Raw genomic sequence first — 14,541 nt, 5'->3', positions numbered from 1 at the left:
TAGACCATAAAATTTTTAAAATTTTATGGTAAGAAGATATGTGAGCTTAGTTTTGGGAAAAATTAGCAGATCTTAATTTGGAGATCCGTAGCTCAAGATATAAATAATTTAGTGACTATGACTCAGTGAGACAGCTTTGAATGCACTATAAATAATAATGAAATTATAGATAATGTTACATATGAACATGAAATGTATTAGATTAATGATTAAATTTATTTATTTAGATCCAGAAAATTCAAAGACAAAGCTAGAGGAAAAGAAAAAGTTCAGGATTAGTAGATTTTTGTTTACGAACAAGTATCGAGGTAAGTTTGTGTAACTTGAATTATATTCTTAAATGCTTAAAATGTTTGTTATTGATGTGAATATGATTTGAATGTTCATTGTATGAAAATTTATGAAACATTGATATATTTGATAAAAAGGGGAAGAAATCCCGGTTGAATGGAAGGAAAATTTGATGGATCTTTGAAAAAGAATTAACGGTAAAAAGGATCTAGCCAAGACGGGTGATCCTATCCTGATATAGCCGTCCCGAAGATTATGTGGAAAGTGGATTTAGCCCAAACGGTTAATCCGAATTAGGGTCTGAATTTAGCCTGGACTGATAATTTAGATCCAAGCTCATTAGAGTAATTGTCATTGCAGGGGATTTAGCCTAGACTGGTAATCCCGACAATACTCTATGAGTTTATATTAAAGGGGATTTAGCCTGGACAGGTAATCCCGCTGTAAGGATGAGGTTCGCTGGAGTGTGCTCTCTGAAATGGAAATGTGCGCACATGAATATGAATTGACGGACCCGGATTTGTACACTAAAGTGTACCCCTGAAAAGTCATCAAAATTCTGAGAAGTTCAACGAGATAAATATGGAAAAATAACAAGGGAATGAAAATCATGGTATTGATGAGCTCATCAATCGTGATATATATTATTGATACATGGAACTATTGAACTAACTTAAATGTTAAGTTTGTGCATGTTAGGGGAATAATGTATTGAATGGATGTATGAATGTTTATTGCATTGTATTGAAAATATTAGGTAAGTATAATTCTTGTTACATGAGCTTACTAAGCACAAAGTGCTTACACTGTTTCCTTTTCCCCTGTTTTGTAGTGTTAAGAGCTCGGAGGTCAGATTTGGTCGGAGACGCATCACACTATCAACCTCAAGATCTCGGTATATAAATAAACTTTATTTTGGAAATGAATGGCATGTATAAGCTAGTAAAGTAAATGTTAATGTGAAATGAATGTATGGTTAGCCATTGGTATGGCTAACAAATTTTGGTTTTGGTATGTGATGAGGTTATCTTATGACTATGTTAAATCTATTTTGAAAATATGTTGAAATGGATTGGTTGTGTTGGATTAGTCTCGGTTTAAAATTGCAGGGAATGTTAGAAATTTATAAAAGGGTTATATTGAGTTCCAAAAAAAAAAACTTTAGGATTTTGCGAAAAATTTCTTATGGTTTTGATTTAATCCCGATTTTGTCTCGATGTATGTTTTGGGCTTCGGAGGCCCAACCAAGGGACGTCATGACATGTTTCGATAAATGAATAGTATTTAACTGATAATAATGGAAAATTAATTTGGTAAAATCTGGTAATGCCTCATACCCTATTCCGACGACGAATACGAGTAGGGGGTATTACATGTTATGTGGGGTAGGAGTGGAGATTGATGTGGCGTTCTTTATATATATTTTTCCCGAGTATACTGTGGTTTGACATTTGTTACGAACTCTCGTGTTATACTATCCTATTCTGGCATGTTACGGGGGCGGATGTATAGCCTACGGGCTAGGCACTTAGTACCAAGGCGTGTTATCAATTGGTTTAGCGCTCATGAGTGTTTGGTGTGTTATTGGTTGGATCAGCTCTTATGAGCATTTGGCGTGTTTCGGTTGGACTACTTGAGTACTCGTATCTATAAGTCATTCATCAGGTCATAATTATTGTATTAATAACTTGTTTAATGACTTTGAATGGCATGACTTGTACTTGATATCTTGAATTGACTCCATTGTGGACATGTATGTTTTCCAAAAATTATTATTTAAGCATTTGGTGTGCTGGATGGTTAACTGTGTACTCGTTTCCACTTATTGTTCATCTAATTATGTTTTATTGATCTCTAAAAAGTTATTGAAATGTGGAAACTAATTTGTAGTATTGTACTGAGAATTTCACACTTATTGTGAGTTATGATTGATAAGAATTCTGATAATAACCTCGTTCATAGGAACTCTATTAAGAACCTTATCACTAGGAACTCTGCTTAGGACTTTATTGTCAGAAACATTGTTTAAAGATTTTATTTATTGAATTATTATGAGTAATTTAGTAAGCTTTACTGTTTAATCAACAAACTTACTAAGCTTTATAAAAGCTTACTTGTATTTTGTTGTGTTTCTTGTAGATAACATTTTGTGGATCGGGAGATTGGATCAGTACGAAGAAATCACACTATCTGGGGATTCTTCTGGTAACCCTTGAATTTAACTTGGCTTATATGGCATGTAATAGGGTAATTTGGCAATGTTTGCAAAGGTTCATAATTTATTAGTGGGTATAAGTGTTATGCTTTGAAATAATTTGTTTGAACAACTATAGGTGGTGTGTATGGTTGATTCAAAGTTGGTGCTTAAATGACCTAATATAAAATGGCATGAAAATGGGTGCTTATGGTATTTTTGGGAAGCTTGTTTATGCATGTTATGAAATGGTACAATTACTTGTGAAATTGGTTGAGAGATATGCTTGAAATAGGTTTTTTTTGGGCACATACGGCCTGTCACACGGCCGTGTGATGCACACGAGCTAACACATGGCCTGCGAAATAACTGTGTGAGGATACTTCGAATGGTACACAGGCTAGCATATGACCTGCGACATGATCGTGTGATCCAAATCATAGAGTTACACGGTCTACACACACGACTGTGTGACCCCTGTTTTGAAAATTTTTAGTTTTGTCCCAAATTTTTTGTTTTGTCTCGAATTGGTCCCTAGTTGTTTTTAAACTATTTTCAAGACCTCGAAGGCCTGATTTAAGATTTGTAAATGTATGATTATTCCATTTTGAATTATTTATAAATTTTGTTAATATAATTGAATGGTTGGTAGCCATTTGTTCTGAAAAGTTTCGTATGGTAAGGTAATATTTCGTAACCCTATCAGAAACAGGTTATGTATGTTACAAAAGGGTTCTCGATGATTGCTTCACCATTGATGGAGCTACTCTAGAAAGATATAAAATTTTTTTGGTTCGATAAATGTCAAAAAAGCTTTGATCCGTTGAAAGTGATGTTAATCGAAGCCCCTGTGTTAATTCAACCAGAGTTTGGCAAAGATTTTGTGATTTATAGCAACACTTCACTTAATGGTTTGGGCTGTGTTTTAATGCCGGAAGGCAAAGTAGTAGCTTATGCTTCTCGTAAATTGAAATTGCACGAGAGGAACTACCCGATTCATGATTTAGAGCTTACAGCTATTGTGTTTGCTTTAAAAATTTGGTGACATTATTTATATGGGGAAAAGTGCCATATCTTCACTGACCATAAAAACTTAAAATATTTAATGTCACAAAAAATAATTGAATTTGCGACAACGTAGATGGTTAGAACTGTTGAAAGATTATGATCTGGTTATTGACTAACACCTAGGGCAAACTAATATTGTCACGGATGCTTTGAGTCGAAAGTCATTATTTTCATTGAGAGCTTTGAACACTCAGTTGAAACTTGTTGAGGATGGTTCGATTTTAGCTGAATTAAAAGCTAAACCAACTTTTTTGCAACAAATTTGTAAAACTTAGAAAAATGATACAAATTTGATTGGTAAAGGAGGACAGATTGAAAAGACATTAGACTTAGATTTTTGCATTGGTACTAATGATAGTTTGTACTTCTGAAATAGGTTATGTAATCCAAAAAATTCTGAAGTTAAACAGAAGATCTTGTAGGAAGCTCACAACAGTAGTTACTCGATTTGTCCAGGTAGTAACAAAATGTACTGTGATTTGAAACAAATGTACTGGTGGCCAGGTATGAAACATGAGGTTTCAGAATTTGTGTCAAAATGTTTGATTTGTCAACAAGTTAAAGCCGAGCACCAGGTACCTCTAGGATTGTTACAGCCTATTATGATTCCAAAGTGGAAATGAGAATGAGTTACTATTGATTTTGTATCAGGATTGTCGTTATCTCCAGAAAAGAAAGATGCCATCTGGGTTATTGTCAATCACCTGACTAAGTCCGCACATTTCATTCCTGTACGAACGGATTATTCACTTGAGAAGAAGGCAGAGTTGTATGTTGCTAAAATTGTCAAGCTTCACAGGGTGCCATTATCTATTATTTCTGATCGAGATCCACGATTTAGTTCTAGATTTTAAAGTAACTTGCACGAAGCTTTTGGAAACAGATCATTTTAGTATCGCATTCCATTCACAGACCTAGGGTCAATCTGACGGGTGATTCAGATACTTGAAGATATGCTTCGCTGTTGCATTTTGGAGTTTGAAGGTGATTGGGAAAAATTTCTTTCGTCGGTTGAATTTACGTATAATAAAAGTTACCAATTGAGTATTAAAATGGTGCTGTACAAAGCTCTGTATGGTTGAAAATGTCAAACACCTTTGTATTAGACTGAATTAAGTGAGAAAAAAGTCAAGGTGATACGAGACAGTTTGAAAGCTACTTCCGATCGTCAAAAGTCATATGCTGATTTAAAAAGGAAAGACATTGGATTTTAGGTTAGCGATAGAGTGTTTTTAAAAGTATCGCCTTGGAGAAAATTTTTCCTTTTTTTGTCGAAAACGGAAGTTTTGTCTGCGTCTCATCGGGCCGTAGAAGATTATTAAGAGAATTGGACTAGTAGCTTATCGTTTAGCCTTATCATCTGAATTAGAGAAAATTCACAATGTATTCCATGTATTGATGTTGCGGTAGTATCGTTCTTACCCTTCACACGTGATTTCACCAGTTGATGTAGAAATTTAGCTTGATATATTGTATAGTGAGGAATTGATCAGAATCTTGGTTCAAGAAGTTAAATAATTAAGAAATAAACACATAGCTTTCGTTAAATTTCTTTAGCACCGTAACGGAGTGGAGGAAGCTACCTGGGAACTAGAAAAAAGCTATGAAGGTGCAATACTCGAACCTATTTTATGGTAAGATTTTCGAGGACGAAAATTCCTTTAGGGGGAGAGTTGTAACAACACATTTTTAGTAGTGTTAGAAATAATGGTTCTAAAACCACAATTCTAACAAGTGAGTCAGCGTTTAAATATTTATTTAATGTTTATGAGTACTTCTTAAGGTTATATTAAAATTTGGTTAAGAAATTTTAAGGTTTAAATAGTTAATTAGGTAAAATAGACTAAATTGTAAAATATGCAAATTTTGAATTCTATTTGTTAAAGGGGTCAAATGGCAATGAAATGTTTAACTAATGGACTTAGATGATAATAATACCATATCTTATGTTAGTGGATGTTTATGGATAGATTTTAGTGTAATTTTGATGGCTTTTAAAGGTGAAATTGGTAATTTAGTTAGTAAACATAAAATTAAACTAACTAAAATCATCATATTCTTCATTTTGGTGATGGGAAAATCGAAACACCATTAGACAAGGTTAGAAGCTTTCGGCCAATTTGAGTTCATTGCATGAGTAAGAAATGAATCAATCAGACTTAAACCATGAAAAAGCTAAAGTGTTGGAGTAGTCATCGACTTCGTTTTTACAATCGTTTTTGTCGAGGTAAGTTCATATTTCATTTTAAAATATTACATTTGAATTTTATAAGATTAATTGATAACTTTATATATGTATCTATGTATTGATGTTTAAAATTGTTTGGATTTGAGAAAAGGAAAGGATCGTGATTGAAATCCATTGTGGTATTATACTTGAAAAGGAAAAGACCATGGTCGAAATATACTATGGCATTACATTCGGTATTTCTGAATCAATTAAAAGGTTGAAAAGGATGTTAATAAAAAAGGATATCAAATGAAAAGATTGAAAAGGATGCTATCCAAAAATGATATCAAATAAGAAGGTTGAAAAGAATGTTATCCGAGAAGGATAACAAATGAAAAGGATGTATTTGAAGAGGATATCATCGAATGAACAATTAAATATAAATTTGTATAGATTTGTTATGTGATATGAAATGGTTATGTACTTTTGAATCGAAAAGGAATATGATTTAATTTGTGATTGATGATTTATATATTGGAATCTTATACATGATATGTTGCATTTTATAAATAATATGTTCTTTTATATGTATAGTTACTGTAACACCCCAAACCCAGCCTAGGCGTCAAGACCAAGTTTGAAGAGTTACGTTGACGTTACTAGAAAAACCCACTTTTATAAAACACAAACAAAAGAAAACCATTTGAAAAATTATAAAAATTATACAAGCCAGCCGATCATTCAACAGTCATAAGAGGTCATTTTACTAAGGAATAATCGAATTACTAATAATATAAATAAAGGTAGATAAAACAGATTGATCGAGCTTCCACTATGCTGACCCGATCAAGAATATGAGTTACTTGAAATTCAGTAAAAAAAAAAGAGTTGAGAACTCAGTGTATAACTGAAATAGACTCAGCTAGAAGCATAATTAGAATAATGAATTCTCGAATCTCAAGTTCCAATAAGAATCAGAGAGTATCCAGTATAGATTTAACGTAGCATTTATAAGGCAGAACAATTCCATTTCAGATACAGAATAGATCATAAACAGATGCACTTATTCCTACCCCATCCGCTACACACCATCTTCGACTATCCCAACACACCGTTAAGGAAATTAATACCCATATAGCCCTACACACCATATAGTGTCAGTCTGACACATTCAATGAGATGCAGACTAGTTGCCAGATCAAATTGCGATAAAATGCTAGATACACATATCAGTCGTGGGTTAGCTACTGAATCAAAACAGATCACTTCCTCCTTTAAATAATTCCCATCCAGTGCAAATGCAGATTACAGATGTCAAGAATGTATACATAGTCATTCAGACTCAATTCATAATTAAGTGATACAGATCAATATCAATAATAGTCATCACAATCAGTAAACATTTATATAATCAATATCTTAGTCTTAGATCACCAGATAGCACTCATACTATCTAATTCAAATCTTAAATACACTACGAAAGGCCGAAGTTCGCGTTAGACGACACTTACGGCCTCAAAGATAAATTCCAGAACACCCGTGTGGTTCCACACAGCCTAGAAGATGCTCGTGTGCCCACCCGTGTGTCTCACACGGCCAGACACACGCCTGTGTGGTCCTAAATCACAAATAGTGAGTCACAAGGCCTAGACACACGCAATTTTCTCTGGCCCATATGGTCTCTAATAGCAACAGTGAGTCACACGGCTAGGACACACGCCCGTGTCCCTAACTCGTGCGAACCCTTCACTAACATGACCATACACGTCCTGGAAACATGCCTGTGTCCCTTGCCAGTGTGACTTGTATTTTGTAGACAGTTTGTTACACAGCCTAACACATGGCCTAGCACACGGCTATGTGGCGTCGAGAGCCATGTTTTTCGGCATTCAAAATTCGTAAAAACTCAGGTATTTGGTACGCACCTGAAGTAATTTCGAATTTAGAACACTATAGAAGATGTCCAAAGCCTAAAACGACCATCCAATAACTCAATCAACCAATTATATTGAAAATATTTCACAATTATACGTAGAATACTTATGTCAAAAGTTTCGAAATGAAACCTTCAACGAAACCAACACTTACCGAAAGATCAACAATGATTGCTCAAATTGACATTTTGAGGTTCACTGCTCCCGTTATCCCCACCTAATAGGGAAACCAAACAATTGATTATCAAAGAATTACACAATAAAAATGAAATTCCCAATTCAAAACATGCTACGAAGAACAAAAGGGAAAAACCATGGAATTAAAGGAATTGACAGTGAAACTTACTTAATAACTTTTTGATTGACACAACTAACAGCTTATAACTTCAATTAGTCCCGCATTTACTTATGACAGTAATCAAAATAAATAAAAGACACGAAAAAAATAAAAGAACCGAAAAAGAGAAAAGAGAGGGAAAGAAGAAGAAACAATAAAAAGGAAAGGAAAAATAAAAGAAGATGACTAACATTAAATCCTAATTAAATACTAATAAGATTTCTAGCATTTAGCAAAAAGGTCCCCTCCTTGCATACTCCAAGACTCGAACACAGGACCAAACAAAATATAGAAGCTTAACCAGTGAACCAATAGGTTCATTCTTGACACAAGTTTGCACTGAATTAATTTTAAATATGTAATTTAAGGATAGATGTTATCCTAGAATAAAATAGCAAAACTTCAAAAAAAAAGTGCAACTCGAACTCCTAACCTCGAGCACATAACCACAGATGTAGAGACTTAATTACGATAGAATCCAACAGTCAAATATTCAAAGTTTGGGGCATTACAACTCTTTCACCCTAAAGGAAATTTTAGCTTCAAAATTTACTTGACTCGAACAGATATAGGTACTGTCACCGAATCAAAACTTCAGGTTCCCAAGTGGCTTCCTCAGTGCCATGATTCCTCCACAAAAATTTAACTAAAGGAATAGTTTTCTTCCTCAATACCTTAAAGGCACGATCTAGAATCTGAATAGGTTCCTCCTCAAAAGTTAGATCCAACCGTACCTCAATTTTCTCAATCGAAACTATTTGCGACGGATCAGATTGACAGTGTATCAGCATCGAGATGTGGAACACATCATGAATCTGCTTTAACTTTGGCGGTAATTCTAGTTGATAAGCAACAAGCCTGACACATTTTAGGATACGATAAAGTCTAATAAACCTCAGGCTCAACTTGCCAATAGGTCCAAATCGGAGGACTTTCTTCCATGGGGACACTTTCAAGAGCACTTGATCACTTACAGAAAACTCAATATCTTTTCTCTTTAAATCGACATAAGATTTCTGCCAATCAGAAGTGGCTTTAAGACGATATCGAATCAACTTAATATTATTCTCCATCTCAGAAACTAGCTTAGGACCTAAAACCCGACGTTCACTTAATTTAGTCCAACATAGAGGAGTATGACACTTACGACCATACAGATCCTCGTAAGGTGCCATCTAAATACTAGACTAGAAGTTATTATTGTATGCAAACTTAGCCAATGGTAAGTAATCTTCCCAATTGCCCCGAAAATCTATTACACAACCCCGAATCATATCCTTTAGGATTTGAATAACTCGTTCAGACTGTTCATCGATCTAAGGGTGATACGCAGAGCTAAAATCAAGTCGGGTGCCTAATGCCCCTTGAAGTTTCCTCCAAAATTGAGACGTGAACTGTGGATCTCTATCAAAAATAATTGAGACTGGAATTTTGTGCAGTATCACGATTTTAACAATATAAAGCTTAGAGAGCTTTTGCAGTGAGTAATCTGTTCTGATAGGAATGAAATGGGTGGACTTGGTCAATCGATCAACAGTGACCCAAACTGAATCTTTCTTAGTGGGGGTTAAAGGCAACCCACTAACAAAGTCCATCGCTACGCGTTCCTATTTCCACAAAGGAATCTTATCTGGCTGAAGCAGACCAGAAGGCAACTAATTTTCGGCCTTAACCTTTTAACATGTCAGACAGTGCGATACAAAGGCAACCACTTCCCACTTCAGACTAGGCCAGCAATAAAGTTCTCGAAGGTCTCAATACATTTTATTTCCACCAAGATGAATAGCATAAGGGTTACTATGCCCCTCTTGTAGAATCGACCACCTTAATTCCTTGTCATTTGTCACACAAATTCAACCCTTGAAACAAAAAACATTGTTGCGATCAAACTAAAATCCGACGATTCATCCAACTCCAGTTGACGCAGACGCTGTACTAGTGACTCATCACTTAACTATTTAGTTCAAATTTGGTTGACCCAAGATGGCTTAATTTGCAGTTCAGCCAGAAAACTCCCATTCTTGAACAAACTCAGACGCACGAACATTGCTCTCAGTTCAGTCATTTCTCAATGGCCAAGAGCATCAACTACCTCATTAGCCTTACTAGGATGATACTCTTTCGTTCAGTCATAGTTTTTAAGCAACTCAACCCACCTATGGTACTTTAGATTTAACTCCTTTTGAGTTAAAAAGTACTTGAGGCTCTTGTGATAAGTGTGAATGATACACTTTTCACCATCCAAATAATGCCAACATATTTTTAGAGAAAACACAACTGCAGTCAACTCAAGATCGTGCGTAGGGTAATTACCCTTATGTGTCATAAGCTGCCGCGACGCATAAGCTACCACTTTACCATCTAGCATTAACACACATCCTAGTCCAACGTGCGATGCATCACTAAAAATCACAAATTCTCGGCGTAATTTAGGTTGAACTAGAATAGGAGTTTGTGTTAGAAGAAACTTGAGCTTTTCGAAGCTAGAATGCTGTTCCCTAGACCACACAAACAGAGCATTCTTACGCGGTAGCTTCATTAGAGGTGACACAATCAAGGAAAATCACTTGACAAACCTTCGGTAGGAACCTGTTAAAGCTAGGAAACTACAAAGCTCAAGCACATTTCTCAGCTGTTTCCACTTAGCTACAACTTCTATTTTCTTGGGGTTGACTCGGATCCCTTCAGCAGTCATCACATGCCGTAGAAAAGAAACCTCTTGCAACCAAAACTTGCACTTGCTAAACTTACCATGAATGCATTCAGAACATTTGTCTACCCAAAAGGCAATACCAAGAACTCGTAGTGCCTATAATGAGTCCCGAAGGCGGTCTTGTACACATCAGTCTCTTTAACCTTGGGTTGATGGTAACCAAAATGGAGATCAATCTTAGAGAAAATAGATGCCCTGCGGAATTGGCCGAACAAGTTATCATCCTCGGTAGCGGATACTTATTCTTTTACCGTCAACTTGTTTAGCTGTCGATAATCTATACACATTTTCATCGATCTGTCATTCTTCTTAACAAAAAATACTTGTGCCCTCTATCGAAAAGTTTCTGAAGTTGAGTTTTTAGCTCTGCAAGCCCTTTTGGTGCCTTGCGGTAGGGTGCAATGGACACTGGAGCGGTACCCAGTAACAAATTGATGTGAAACTCAACCTCTTTATCTGGTGGTATTTCAGGCAATTCCTCGGGAAAAATGTCTGGGAAGCCTCTAAACAACCAAACACCCTTTCCAGACTAACTTATCAGCTACAAGAGTGGAGATTACATTGGAGAGCTAATCTCGATGCTCACCAACTATAACAACCTCGCTATTCTCATTCGTCCTCAGAATAACTCTCTTAGTTGCATAATCTAGACTGACCCGATATTCTACGAGCCAATCCATTCCTAAAATTAGATCAAACTCATCAAAAGGCAAATCCATTAAGTCAGCCAGAAATACCATACCCTGAATCTCTAAGGGTACTCGCCTGTATACCTTATCAACACGAACCGACTAACCCTAAGGACTAATTACAGAAAACTCTCTTGCAATATTTTTAACAGATATACACAGATTTACAGAAATAGTACTAGCTATATACGAGTGAGTAGACCCAATGTCAATGAGAGCGAAGTACGAAACAAAATAGATAAAGAATGTACTTGCTATGACATTGGTGTCATTCCTGTCCCCTCAGCGTCTTGCCGTATGAACCAGTGCAGGCTGTTGTGCCTCAGGTTGACCCGCACCTCTACTCGGTGTTCTCTAACCTCTACCAGAACCATTACCTCCTTAGACAATACCACAGCCTTTAGGTGGTTGCTGACCTACTCTCGGAGGCTGACCAAGACTCGAAATAAAAGTCTGTGCCACAACTGGCACCTGATCTGGTCAATGTAGACAATCCCTAACTGGATGCTCCATCGACCTACAACGGAGGCATACTCTCAACTTTCTCCAGTACTTGCCTGGATGACACTTCCTGCAGTTGCTACAGAGTTGAATCTCGATCACTATAGCTGATGTCTTAGTTTTACACTAATCTCTCTTAGGGTGCAGTATAGAACTAGAGGGACCCAAATCCCTTTTAGTCTTACACTGATCTCTCTCTCAGTCACACCTCTCGCGCTCATTGTGCTTCACCTCCTCCACTATCTTAGCCTTATCAGCCAAGGCTGTAAAAACTTGCTCCCTTTAGGGAGCTATTAGGATCCGCAAATCATAATGCAACCCTTTCTCAAACCTCACACAATTATTGTAGTCAGATGCTACCAGAGCCCATGCATACCTGCTCAGTTTTAGAAACTCAGCCTCAGACTCGGCCATAGATCGAACACCCTGAACCAGACTCATAAGATCGCGTCTGCAAGCCTCCACATAACTCGCCCCCACATAAATACTTTAGAAGGCATCCTTGAAGTAATCCCAATTAACTTATTTGGGCTGAGCACCTTACTCGACTGTTAACCACCACTGTTAGGCTTCATCCCAGTGCAGGGATACAACACCTCTCAATTTTTAAGCGGGGGTGCAGTCAATATCAATCATAAGACGCTCGGTGGTGTGTAGCCAATATTCATAAATAGTAAGGGCGACTCCAATGACGCCTCTAAACAACTCAACACCATTCGACCGGAGTCGCTGAGTAATTGACCCTTGGCCTCCAGATCCGAAATGGGTCCCAACAACCCTTTCCAATGCCTGAATCATGGTGTAAGACAGTGTGTCGTCCCCAACCGTCAGAATCTAAAACCCCGTCTCAATAGTGAGAGGACCAACTATCTTGCTGGTCTTAAGATTGGTCATGCTACCCACAGAGGATGACTCTACTTGAGCTCCATCTCAGCGTCTACGACGCCTAAGAGAACCATGTCCACGACTACCGCACAAACTCATAATATTAATTTATCTACAATGTCAAAGTGCACAGTTCAGTTGAAGGCTGAAACATAATCCTCTTAATAGTTCTTATTGGAGTATTTAACCAGATAATAGTTTAATCATTACAGTGTCTCCACTAGTCACGATGACGGAACGTAAATATTTATAGGTTCAACGTCGGAGGCTCGATCAATTACAAAAATTATTTTTTAAAATGACTCAAATATCTTATTTTCTTTTAACTACCTTTTGACACATATTATGAGCCCAAAACACAATTCAAGTGTTAATTAACTTGGCTCTGATACCACTAAACATAACACCCCAATTTAGGCATAGGTGTCAAAACCAAGTCTAAAAAGTTACGTTGACATTACTAGAAAAACCCAATTTTATAAAACACAAATAAAAGAACACCATCCGACAAATTATAACAATTATATAAGCAAGTCGATCATTCAACAATCTTAAGAAGTCATTTTACTAAGGAATACTAGAATTACTAATAATATAAATAAAATGGGATAAAGTAGATTGATCGAGCTTCAACTACGCTGACTCGATCAAGACTTTGAGTTACCTAAAATTCAGTCAACAATAAAATGAGTTGGGAACTCAGTGTATAACCGAAATAGATTTAGCTAGAAGCACCATTATAATAATGAATTCTTGAATCTCAAGTTCCAATAAGAATCAGAGAATATCCAGTATAGATTTAACGTATCAGTTATATGGCAGGACAATTCCATTTCAAATACAGAATAGATCATAAACAGATGCACTTATTCCTACCCCATCCGCTACACACCATCTTCAAACATCTCAACACACCGTTAAGGGAATTAATACCCATATAGCCCTACACACCATATAGTGTCAGTCAGACACGTTCAATGAGATACAGACTAGCTACCGGATCAAATTACGATAAAAAGCCAGATTCACATATCAGTCGTGGGTTATCCACTAAATCAGAATAGATCACTTCCTCCTTACATAATTCCCATCCAATGTAAATTCAGATTACATAAGTCAAGAACGTACATAGATTCATTCAGACTCAATTCATAATTAAGTGATACAGATCAATATAATCAACAGTTATCACAATCAGTAAACATTTATATAATAAATATCTTAGTCTTAGATCATCAGATAGCACGCATACGGTCTAATTAAGATCTTAAATACACTACGAAAGGCCTACGTTCGCATTAGACGACGCTTATGACCTCAGAGATAAATTTTAGGTCTGACCCACATGCCCGTGTTGTTCTATACGCACTAGCACATGCCCATGTACCCATCAGTATGCCTGACACACGCCCGGGTTATTTGCCCGTGTGGTCTTAAATCTCAAATAGTGAGTCACACGACCTGGACACACGCCTGTGTCCCTAACCCGTATGATCTGTATCTTGTAACTAGTGGGATACATGACATAGACACACACCCGTGTTCTTGGCCTGTGTGAACCTGCACTAACATGACTACGCACGGCCTAGACACATGCTCGTGTCTTTTGCCAGTGTGGCTCGTATTTGGTAGACAGTAGTGTTATAAGGCCTAACACACTGCCTGTCACACGACCGTGTGGCGTTGATAGCCATGTTTTCTTGCATCTAAAATTCACAAAAACTCGGGTTTTTGGTACGCACCTAAACTAATTTCGAAG

At 36.6% G+C, this 14,541-nt stretch overlaps 1 protein-coding gene across 1 annotated transcript; it reads right to left on the bottom strand.

Annotated features, from left to right (window-relative positions):
* Positions 1 to 8,572: 8,572 nt before the first annotated feature.
* On the bottom strand, positions 8,573 to 9,169 carry LOC105795652 (uncharacterized). The gene has a single exon (XM_012625333.2). It carries the CDS (start codon positions 9,167 to 9,169, stop codon positions 8,573 to 8,575), a length of 597 nt encoding a protein of 198 aa, XP_012480787.2.
* Positions 9,170 to 14,541: the final 5,372 nt, after the last annotated feature.

The sequence above is a fragment of the Gossypium raimondii genome, chromosome 3, assembly GCF_025698545.1.
Source record: "Gossypium raimondii isolate GPD5lz chromosome 3, ASM2569854v1, whole genome shotgun sequence".
Lineage (NCBI taxonomy): Eukaryota > Viridiplantae > Streptophyta > Magnoliopsida > Malvales > Malvaceae > Gossypium > Gossypium raimondii.
The sequence above is the reverse complement of the archived record's forward strand: the minus strand, read 5'-3'. Positions and strand labels throughout refer to the sequence as shown.